This window comes from Eumetopias jubatus, unplaced genomic scaffold, assembly GCF_037043125.1.
Source record: "Eumetopias jubatus isolate StellerSeaLion01/CBP00866 unplaced genomic scaffold, mEumJub1_p1.0 scaffold_4, whole genome shotgun sequence".
Taxonomy (NCBI): domain Eukaryota; kingdom Metazoa; phylum Chordata; class Mammalia; order Carnivora; family Otariidae; genus Eumetopias; species Eumetopias jubatus.
Window position 1 is genome coordinate 73,436,682 of NW_028274810.1, and position 12,299 is coordinate 73,448,980.

The 12,299-nt window shown below is 42.1% G+C and overlaps 1 protein-coding gene across 1 annotated transcript; it reads left to right on the forward strand.

The window, feature by feature from the left end:
- Positions 1-10,929: 10,929 nt before the first annotated feature.
- Positions 10,930-11,910, forward strand: LOC114224223 (olfactory receptor 2A12-like). The gene has a single exon (XM_028123329.1). It carries the CDS (start codon positions 10,930-10,932, stop codon positions 11,908-11,910), a length of 981 nt encoding a protein of 326 aa, XP_027979130.1.
- Positions 11,911-12,299: the final 389 nt, after the last annotated feature.

Below are 12,299 nucleotides of genomic sequence, written 5' to 3' on the forward strand. Positions count from 1 at the left end.
CAGAACTTTACAGTGTAGCTTTCTTCTTTGGTCCCTGGGGTCCCTTGGTTTGTTGCCTGACCCTTACCTGGAGGCAGAAATAGGACCAAAGCCAGTAAGTCCTGAGTACCTAGTAACTAGATTTGGACTTCCTTGCTTACTATCTGCGATGCCCATCTGCATGTCAGGTGATTTAGGAGACTACTGTACCCTTCCCCTTGTCTGATGATGTAGCAGTTCTCTCTGCTCACCATTCTTGATTTCTTTGACCATCACCCAAATCTCTCCTGTACTCTTAACACCATAATATTCTGACTTTTCTTCCTTAGCCCAACACCCATATCCTTGTGTACTTCACAAAACTGTTGTATTCTTTGGAAGTCCAGCTACATGACTGGAAAACTTCCTGTTTCCTTAGACTGTTCCTCTGTTTCCTGTCCCTGGCATCTCCTGGCTTTAACTGTAACCTGGATTCTCCTTGAAGACACTGCTCCTCTCGCATATGTCTCAGATAAGGTCTGTTCCTCCCAAACTCTACAGTTCTTCAGGGTGCGGATGTGCCATTAGCATCACCTCAAGTACTTACCTCTCTTTAATTTTTACATCTGGACATTATATTTTTTACAACTGACTCCTCCAAACCATTATTCCTCTCTTCTAATTAGAAAATCTCAATAAATAAATAAATAAATAAATAAATAAATAAATAAGTAAGAAAATCTCTTGCTCCTTAGAAGTTTTGCTACTTACCATTTCCCTGGCACTGTCAACTTCAGGGCACTGTCACCTTCAGATCTCCTGGTTACTCTTTTTTTTTTTTCTATGAAAACTTTGCGCTTGTCTCAAAGTCTTAGTCTTGAGTCCATCATCTTTTTTTTTTTTAAAGATTTTACTTATTTGACAGAGAGAGAGTGAACAAGAGAGAACGCAAGCAGGGTGAGGGGCAGAGGGAGACGGAAAAGCAGACTCCCTGCTCAGCGTGGAGTCTGACGTGATGCTCAATCCCAGAACCCTGGGATCATGACCTGAGCAGAAGGCAGATGCTCAACCAACTGAGCCACCCAGGTGCCCCTTGAGTCCATCATCTTGAGTGACTTCAGTGTCCAAGTAGATGATCCCATTCAATGTTCTGGCTTCTCCTTTCTTTGATTTCTTTATCAATAATGTCCACCACCTACATTCTACTTCAGTTGCTTATGGCCTTACCTGGTCTTTTCCATTACCCAAGAATTATCCTACTTCTGAAATCATGTATTCAGACATTCGATTTTCTGACCACTACTTCCTGAACTTACAGTGTAATCATTCATTTGTTTCCACTTCACTGGGGCCTACAACCACTGACTCTTACTTTCTTCTTATTAATTCCGATTCCCCTGTTATCTTTATTTCTCTCCTCACACACTTCAGAATCTATGATTCATAATTTCAATGATTTTCTTACCATAGTTCTAAACTCTCTTGCCGTATCTTTTTATTGTGCTTTCCTGGGGGGGAAAAGCCCAATCTGGGTGATTCCAACAGTTTGGCTTCCTTGTGTTGTTGAATGCTGCTGGAAAAAAATTTTCATACAACGTGGAAGATTGATACTAAATAATACCCATAATATTCAATACCTATGAGAATGTTCATGGTGATATTGTTTATTAGAGTAAAAGAAAAATGGAAAACCACCTCAATGCTTATAAATAAGGACTTAGGTAAATTATGGTGCAGCCACACCATAGAATATGAAAAGGAAATGTCCAGATGTAAAAAATAAAGAGAGGTAAGTACTTGGGGTGATGCTAATGGCAGTCTAGGATGGTGTGGGGTGTGGATTATTGATTTGTTACCTGCCAGGGTCTTGGGTTTTGCTGCTTATCTTGATGGAACTAAAACAACTATCTATCATCACAAAGAAATGGCAAGGTCTCTGACTGGGATCCGAATTAAAAAAAAAAAAAGTTTCTCTTGAGATACTGAAATCCTGTTCCTACCTCTTGCCCGGGTTTTGAGTCCAAAATGTGAACTATGTGATGTAGAAACCCAAAGCCACAAATTAAACTGGTTTCAGGTCAATGTTACCTCTGAGGTGTTAGATACAAAGTTTATCAGTCTGTAGGAACACTGCCATAGCCCAGGCCACAAGGAAAGCCCCACTGAAGACGAGTTCACAATCCAAAATTACAAAACACATGAGCAAACAGTTCACATGAGGATGGTCAGCAGAAATAACAAAGGGCATAGTTACACAAACACTTCACCAATAATTTCATGTAATTAAAGGCATAAAATAAGGACTTGATCTTCTAAAAAAAATGCAAGATACTAAAGAACAGATGGCAAAACAAACAAACAAATAATAGAACCAACCCCAGAATGAAAAAATATAGTCATTGAGTGAAACTGTGAACATTAAAGATAAAGAGATCTTAAAAGCAGTAAGGGAGAATAGACAGGTTATCCATAAAGGAATTAAACTCAAAGCAGAAATCTTAAACAATGAAAAACAGAAGACAGTGCAATGTTATTTTCTAAGTGCCAAGAGGAAATAACTATTAATCTAGACTTTTTATACCCAGCCAAATTATCATTCAAGACTGAGTGCTAAATAAAGACATGTCCATCATTTAAGACCAAGTGCTGAATAAAGAGAATTTACCACTAATAAACTCTTATTTAAGAAAAAAAAAAAAAAACAAAGGATAAGAAATTTTGATCCCAGGAAGTAGGAAATGCAAGAAGTAAGGCCAGCGCAGGGGACCACAAACTAGGATTGGTAAGTAGGAAGCCTTCCACTAGTGACTGCAAAACTTGTTGCAGCGTGCTTGCCGATTGCTGGCAGTCCCCCTGGCTGTAGGAGTTAGAAGAACAGAAGCACACTAGAAACAGAAAGGAAAGCCCCTTCCTCCTGGGTGAACCGCTTGGTGCCATCTACTGACACTGTTTAACATTACAACCTGTCAGCTGGTAAAGGAGAAATGTTTCAGGGTCCAGGTCCAGTAGCCCACAATGCGGAGTGATTTTGAGCCAACAGGCAATACACTGGTAACTGGCATGGCAATGAAGGAACAAAGAAACTGGTAAACATAGGCAAATCTAAACAAGCACCATGTGACTAAAATAAGAATAGCAAAAACGAATTTGGGAGATGCAGAGGAAGTCTGGCAGGCTGGTCTAGGGGTGCTCCTAACTGTACTTGCTGAGGGTCTGCTGCACCCTGGCTCTCCCTCAAAGCTGTTGATTTTGGTGGTGAGGATGCTCTGGGAGGGGCCCTGGAAAGCCATCAGGTAACAGGACCTTCACCATAAGTGAAGCAAAACCAGAGAGATCTCCAAGGAGAAATGGACAAATCCACAATCATTTTTGGAAATCTCAATACTCTTTTCTCAATCATCAGTAAGACAAGTAGATGCAAAATCCAGATATATAGCAGACTTCAACAACATTAGCAAACAACTTGAGCTAATTGACATTTATAAAACACTCCATCCAACAACAGCAGAATAAACATTTCTTTCAAGCACACAGGGGATATTTGACCAATACAGTACATACTCTGGGCTAGTAAACAAGTCTCAGTAAACTGAAAAGTATTCAAGTCATAGAGAGTGTGTCCTCTGGCCACAGTGAAATTAAATTAGGAATCGGTAACAAAGATTTCTAGAGAATCTACAAATATCTGGAAACTAAATAACAGACTTCTAAATAACCCATGGACCAAAGAAGAAATAAACAAGGAAAATTAGAAGTATTTTGAACTGGATGAAAATGAAAACACAACATACCAACATTTTCTCTTTTATGGAGAAAATTTTCAAGGCACTATCAGTAGAAGCAATGAGAACGGATACTGGCCAGAAAAATCAGACGGCCAGCATACTCTGTGACACCAATTTTAGCAATCACTCCTAAGGAATCAGTCCAAGAATGAAGAATTCTGCATGTGTAAAGATGTTCATTTCAGTATTGTTGATAAAAGAAAGTTTTGTCAAACTGTGTATGTTATCGTGCATTCACCTGAGATATGTTGGATGTGGCACAACTTGGAACAATGCATGGGATATAACATGAAGTGGGGGAAAAAAAGCAATTTACAAAAGGACCAGCATACAATGAATACAGATCCTGTACTTGGTAAGATAATGGAAGAAAGAATACCATGAAAAAGAAGATGCCATTGATTTTAGAGAAGTGGGATTATGGCTGATTCCTATTCTTTATCTTCCCAACTTTCAGCAGTGCAGTCATAACATGATGTTGACTGGGGTTTTTCCTGTTACATTAAAAGTTTGGCTAAAGTTCCACTTTCTCAAAGAGCCTCAATGAGTTGCTAGACGTAAAGCAGTCCTGTGATCATCACCCAGCATCACACACTGGTAGACTACATGGAAAGACTTGAAACATAAAAGGGAGATTCATTACATAGGAGAGCACGTGTAGGCTTTGTGCTAGGAGAGAGTAATGTACGAGGGGAGTGGGTACTCCCTGGCCCCTCACGGATCATGTGGGGAAAGCTCTAAGAGAATGGGTCAGAGGGGCCACAGAGAGAGATCTGTGCTGAGCTGTAGCAACTCTAGGCCTCCTCCCTACCCTGACCCCAGACTGCAGTTGGACAGGTGCACCATGAGCGACTGGGAGATTGACATGGGTCCCGTCCCTGGAGTTTGGAGGATGAGTGAGACTGGTGCCTCCTTCCCAGCTGGGGAGTACTTAAGGCAAGAGGCAGACCAGAGAGGTCCCTAAAGGCAGGAAGAGGAGCTGGCAGCAGTAATGCCTGCACTGCCATTTGGGGTTGCAAGGATGTGTGTGTTTACCATGGGCCAGTTGGATGCTGCATGTACATCCTGCCAGTTGAGATGATGCTATAAAACTTGACCTTGCTCCTTAGTCTCTGCCTTTGTGGATGTTATACTCTAAGGGACAAGCAGATAGTAATCAAAGAATCATACACATAAATATAAATCTAGTTGTTAGAACTACTAACGTGGAAGGTACATGGTGTTACAAGAACACTTAACAGGGACATTAGTCTAGTTAGAGAGGTCTGGGAAGCTTTCCTCAAGGAAGTTATGTATGAGATCCCAAAGTAGGAGTTAACAAGAGGAACTTTAGGGGGAGGGTTGAGGGCATTTCCAGGAGGAGAGAACAACATACACCAACTTCCTAACACCAGCAGGAGCATGGCGCATGCAAGCAACAGAAGGAAGGCCAGTTGGGCAGAAAGCGAAGGGGAGCATGTGGAGAGGTACAGAATCAAACTGTGGGCCTTGGAATTCGTTCTCTATCTTAAGAGCCCTGGAAAGTTATTAAACTATTTAAAGCTGGGGATGATCTTCCAAGACTCATATTTTGAATGGATCTTTCTGGCTACAGTGTGGAGAACAAATCATCAGGTGAATATGTGCAGATATAGACCTCTTTCATTAATTTTCCCTAGAATATAGTGGGGCATTTTGATCTTCAGAGAATTTCTTTTGAGATTCAGAAAGGTTTCTGATATACTTTCGGATACTGCCTCTGATCCATTTAGTGTTTTCTTCTTTAGAAATTCTTTAATACTTGCAGTGGATCTTTGCAACTCACCTTCATTCAGTAATCATTGTAATTTTGTTTCTTTCCCCCTGTATTCTGTGACTATTTACATTTTTGTGCAGGGTCCATTGTTCCATTTACTATTTCCAGTTCAGGCTATTTTTGACTACTGTGTTCAATTCATTTTATGAGACTTAATGCCTTCTTATCTCAGTCTGTTATCTTCACATGGCCTGCTTTGTCCTCCTGTACCTGACTGAAATCACAGAACAGCTATTTTAAAATATTTCTCTTTTCTTCTTTTTTCAAATAAAGGCGTATTCTCCGAAGCTCCAGGACGCTGCTCTTTTCTCATGAGCTGCAGATACCCTATCACAGCGCTGGCCTCCTGGGAAGCATCGAGCGTCAAGAACTCATGGAACTCATGGCCTTGATGGACTGACGGACTGGTGGAGCTAGTGAGGTTGGAGCATGATCACGGGATGATGACGATACTGATGTTGGTGGTGGAGAGATGCTGAGTTGGGTGATAATACTGAGGTCAGTAATGCACTAGGGAAAGGGTGATAATTTGGGAGTGATGGCAAATAAACACAAGGTGAACACTAGTGGGGTGATGTGGTGGTGATGTAAAGTCTGATGGATGTGACAGGTGATGGTGGTGGTGAAGGTGAAGGTGCAAGCACATGTTTGTGCACACACTTGGGGTAAAGTCGGGTAAAAGAAAGCAAGTTTCTTCAGAGGCCCCTGAGGGACACTGGGTCACTTGTGATCTTCCTGAGTAGCTGCTGCCGTTCGCCCAGATGTCTAACAAGCTGAAGTTCTTAATGATGCTCCTTCCATATCCTTAGACATGGAATTTAACAAGCCCCCCCAGGACTTCTCACTTCAGAGCAACTCCGCTGTGGCTTAGTTGGGCCATAGCCAGCCAGCACCTCTTGGGGTAAAGGGACCCAGGAATGGCTCCCATTAACTGGGGAACAAACTTGGAGACTCACAGCAGGGGTGGGGGGAGGAGGAAAAGTGATCAAGACGTTTACTTCTGGCTTAATTGAGCTGAGAAAAGTGTAGCTCTGTATAACCGACAGTTCTTGTATCCTCCTGGGAAGCGTCAAGCTAATGCAGAGCTGGCGGGGATGCTCAAAGCTTGGGGCCGGGGATGACGCTTGGGAAGCCACATGTGCAGTCCCAAGGCGGGCTCCCGATTCAGCTGGTGGATGCTGCCTGAGAAATTTTTCTCCGCCTTGAACTAGCCTTGACGCGTAAGTCGGTCATCGAAGATCAGCGCTATTAGGAGCCTCGAAGCTGACAGTGATAGCCCAATTACACCAGAAACCCCAAAGGTGCTTTTACTGTCATTTGTAACTTCCCTTTATTTTTCTCTAGTTATACAAATGACCATTAATACAGTTATTATAAACATTGAACCAATACAGATAAGTAAAAGTCCCCTTTGATTCTCTCTTCAAGGCTAGTCCCCTTAAATCTGCAAAAATCAAAACACACAGTAAAGATATAGTCTTAACAATTTTATTATAATAATTTTGACAATTTTGGTGAACTGGATAAGTGAACTAAAAGATGCATTAAAGGAATAAAGAAGAATATATGACCACATGCATAGTTGCAGAAGGAAAACATTTACTAAAATCTCTAATACTTCTTTTCTCCAAGCTTTATGGAAGTGTGACTGACAAACATTGTATAGGTTTAAAGGGTACCATGCGATGTTCTGATAATATGCATACGTTGTAAAATGATTACCACAGTCAAGCTAGTTCTCTTCTAGTTCAATCAAGCGTTTCTAGTTTCTTAACGTGACTGAGATGATTTGAGATCTTTCTTATTTTTAAATAAGCACCTTTTTTTGGTCTTTTTTTTTTTTGCATTCTATGAATTTTTGGCATGTTGTGTTTTTGTGTTCATTCATGTCAAATATCTTCTCCTTTCCCCTGTGATTTCCTCTATGATTTCTCCTTTGACCTATTGGTTATGTAAGAGCATGTTACTGAATTTCCACATATTGAAGCTGAATCCCAGTAGTATACAAAAACTTCACACCTCTGTGCCTTCGTTCCCTCCTCAGAGCCCTTACCAGGCATGCAGGACTCCCAAGAACAACAATGGAGAGTGAATGTAACAGGAGGGTAGACAGGCTGCCTTCCTGAGGGAGGTGGATCTGAAATTTAGGGCAGACTTGAAGACCTAAGGGGAGAGGATCTTCATAAGGTGCAAATGAGGGAGAATAATAAATGTACAGATGACTTACTGTATACCAGGCACAGTCTTAAAAGCTTTATACTTGTTTAACTCATTTTGTCTTCCCTACAATCTTCCCTATGAAGCAGGTTCTAGTTTACTGATAAAAGGCCTGGAGGCCTGGAAAGGTTTTTGAAACTTGCCCAAAGTCACAGCTGGTAACTCTGAAACCAGGGATCCAACCCATGCATTCTGGTGCTAACTCAGAGGAAATATACAGCTCGGGAGGACGTGGACCTCTGGGGAGCAGTCAGGGCTCCGGTCAGAGGGTTCACTGTACCCGACCTTGAGTCCCAGGTGTTGGAGTTTAGACTTGATGCTCAGTTCCTGGGGATTTCAAAGGCACAGGGAGTTCATTGGAAGTCATCGGATTTGTCTCCCTGGGAACCAGGGCCCCCAGGAGCACTGTTTCAAAGGAGAGCTCCTCAGACCCGGGACCCATCCCTCATACAGAAGCCGACAACAGGTAAGAGTGGTGGGAGTGGGGACAGTGGCCTGTGGCTTGAGTGTCTTCTCCTCTGAGTCATCCCTTCTTTGCCTGCTCTGGTTTGCTCTACTGTCTACAAATCTGCACATATGCCAGTTCCTTCGTGCCTGTGCTCCTTGCTCTGTCCTTTCCTTTGTCTGCCTCTTCTTCCCCAACTCTCTGACTTGCTCTCCATCCAACTACCTTTCTTTTCCCCTTTGTCTCTATCTGACTTAGTGTGCACATCTCCCTTAAGACGTCTGGCCTTCAGTTGCCAATGAAGAGAAGGAGGGACTGCTGCTGGGGAGGCTGAGGCAGCCGGGCTCTCCCATGTCCCTGTCCTAATCAGGGGGACCCTTGGAAGTGGGCAAGACAAGGGATGCAGATGGAAGGTGGAGAAGGTTGATAGGACAGCACTAGGATATGGGAGAGAAGGAGGGGGTTGCTGCAAGGAGATCTCAGGGGGGCAGGGATGTGGACCACCTTGGGACCTGCTCCAAAAATCTCTTATTGAGGAGGGGGGAGCAAGACAGATGCCTCTCGCCAAGATACCTATAGTTCAGAGGATGCTCTCTGTCATAGTTGTCAGGAAGTGTGGGGCTGATTGTGCTTCTGGAGCTTATCCCCCATTTGAATTCCCTCTGTTTTTCTTCTATGCACCCAGTGCTCTTTCCCACATACATTCTGCATCAGTAGAATGAGCAGACAAATGCTATGGTGAAAATGCTCTTTTATTTAGATTGCTCCTAGAAAATGCTCTAGGACTGAGTGAGTGGGTGGGACTGGGGGTTGGGAGTCACAGTAAGAGGCTGCTACAGTGCTCCAGGTATTAGGCATCAGGAAGAAGTCAAGTTAGATAATAAAGAGGACAGAGAAGATGGGAAAGTCCTTAACTCTTCCAGGGAGAATGGACCTCAGCAGCCCTCCTGCTCCACCTCTCTCTTAGTCTAGGGGTACTTCTGTAGACAGACTTCAGCATCCTCCTTAACTTCAATTTCTGCAGGGAAAACATCACCAGTTGCTTAGATTTATTTCTTTACCATCACAATATATCTTCCCACAAGCCACAATTTGTCCACACACCTCCTTATTAAGGCATGGGTCACAGGTGTAAATTCTACATTCCAAAGGAAATTTGGAATTTGCCCCACTGGAGAGGACAGGCATCAATCACCTCTATTTATCCTGCCAACATAGCTTCTAGGATGAAGTCTAAGACTGGCATCCCTGCTTTAACAATTTAATAAATATTAATTGCGTTCCTACCAAGTGCTTGGCACAATGGTGGACGCTGGAGATATACTAGTGAACAAAACAAAGTCTCTGCTCTTACAACCTACTTGGGGGCAACAGACAATCATCAGATGAGATCAGATAAGTTTTTGAGAAGTGAGAAGTACAATAATGAAAAGTAAAGCTGACTAAAATATGCATTTTTGACTTAGTATAACCTCACCTAAATTGCCATTTCCCAAACAATGCAAAATCTAACAACGGTTTACATCCGTTTTCTTTTCCTGCTCTTTGGATGGTTTTTGTCATATACTCAGCTTCTACGTGTATATTTAAAGTTCCAGTAATGTGTTGCTATTTTTGTTGCTTTAAACGATATTCTATGATATTTGCCCACACATTTGTGATTTCTGGTGTTCAATTTTTTTCTCTCAATTACATGTTTCCATCAGGGATCATTTTCCTTTAGCCTAAAGCAGCTCTTTAATATTTCTTTTACTGTGAGTCTTTTAGTAATTTATCTGTTTTTTTGGAGAGCAAACAGCTTTCATTTCTTAAGGATATATTTATTGAGTATAGTATCCTAGCATGGTAGTTTCTTTCCCTCCCTCCCTCCCTCGTTTCCTTCTTTTCCTTTCCTTCTCTCCCTCTGTCTCCGTCTCATGTATTACCCACCTCTGGTCCATGGAAACACACGACTTTGACTTTTCATGGAGTATAATTTATTTCCAAATAATAGTTGTTTTCTGGATTGAATCATATATCTAATAACTATGTCTTTAAAATTCCAGAGTACCTATCAAGCTATTCAGGTAGTCCCACTGAAGCCCATTTTGATAAGAGCTTCAAAGGAGGGGCAGAAATCTTCATTTGTATGAAACTCACAACAGATGCTAGATCCTCAAATGTCCAATTATTTTCTTGACCACTTGGAAATCCTTTATAAGCTACATGAACTGTGCAAGTTCATGAATTGCAGGACACAGTTTTGGACACTCCTTTTGCAAGTTCTACATTTTGAAATGAGAAATTTATTAACTGTGGTCTCAGAATAAGCTGGGATTAAGTAATACAATATACATGCTGTTTCATATAAAATGGAAATTCTTTAAAAAAATCTGGCCCCCAGTTTTGTGGGTGTCCTAATATGCACTTACTTTGCTACTGATATTTGGCGCTTTTTTTTAAAGATTTATTTATTTATTTTAGAGAGAGAGAGAGAGAGTGTGTGTGTGAGCAGGGGTTGGGGGAGGGGCAGAGTGAGAGGGAGAGAGAATCTCAGGTGGACTCCTTGCTGAGCTGAGCATGGAGCCCAATACAAGGCTTCATCTCAAGACCCTGAGATCATGACTTAAGCTGAAACCAAGAGTTGGATGCTTGACTGACTGAGCCACCCAGGTGCCCCGATATTTGGCATTTCTAATAAAAAAGTAGCATCAGGGTTTGAATCTGGAGACTTTATTTTATGAATTATTATGGCTCTATTCTTTCTCTATACCAGGAGAAGGAGGCAAGACTTGCTCTGGGGAAACCATAGCTCTCTTACTGAGTTTATTCTTTTAGGATTCTCTCGTAACAAAGAAATAAATGTTATTCTATTCAGTGTCTTCCTCTTCCTCTACCTCATCACCCTTTTGGGCAATGGGCTCGTTATCACCTTGATACGCATGGATTCCCACCTCCACACACCCATGTGCTTTTTCTTCAGTGTCCTATGCATTATGGATATGGGCTGTGTCACCACCACAGTGCCCCAGATGCTGGTACACCTGGTTTCCAAGAAGAAGACCATCTCCTACATTGGAAGCGTGACCCAGATGTACATCTTCTTGATGCTAGGAATCACTGAGTCTTGGCTTTTTGCAATCATGGCTTATGACAGGTATGTGGCCATTTGCCATCCCCTGAGGTATAAAGTCATCATGAGTACTTTGCTATGTGGGTCAATGGTGGCCTTCTGTGGGTTCTGGGGTATCAGCTGTGCCCTGATATACACTGTCTCTGTTATGATTCTTCCCTATTGTGGTCCCAATGAGATCAATCACTTCTTCTGTGAAGTACCTGCAGTCTTAAAGTTAGCCTATGCAGACACATCTCTCAATTATCAGGTAGACTTCATCTTGGGCTTCATCCTTCTGTTGGTTCCACTCTCCCTAATCATCATCGTGTATATCAATATTTTTGCTGCCATCTTGGGGATTTGCTCAGCCCAAGGGCGGCTCAAGGCCTTTTCCACCTGTGCTTCCCACATCACTGTGGTCACTATGTTCTCCATACCATGTATGGTTATGTACATGAGACCTGGTTCTGAGTCTTCCCCAGAAGAGGACAAGAAGTTGGCTCTATTCTACAATATCATCTCTGCTTTCCTCAACCCCATCATCTATAGTCTTAGGAACAAAGATGTGAAGAGAGCTTTCCTTAAAGTGACAGGCTGGGGCAAAGCACCAGAATGAAGTCACAGAAGCATGGGCACCAGCAACAAACCCGGGACACAGCCTACATGACTTTTCCATCCAAATTCTTTCCAACATCCAGTGGGCACATATGATATATTAATGGATTAGACTCAATAAGATCATATATGAGAACACCCAGAAGGTTATGGCAGTATGTTTCCTTCAAGCATAAAGACACCAGACAGGGGACTCCATGAAGGCACACCTATATTCAATTCATTTCTGTATCACCAGTTTACAAGACCTGGCATAGAATTGGCATCAATATTCATGTTTTCTACTATTGAATGAACATGAACGTGAGTGCTTGAGCTCTGGACTCATGAAATAAGTTCAAATTGATGGGCATAAGATGACTTCCAGCCTCCTAGGTCAGTGACACCATT

Bases quoted from the DNA above. Each gene is read 5' to 3' on its own strand.
- LOC114224223 (XM_028123329.1), top strand. From the start codon at position 10,930: ATGGCTCTATTCTTTCTCTATACCAGGAGAAGGAGGCAAGACTTGCTC.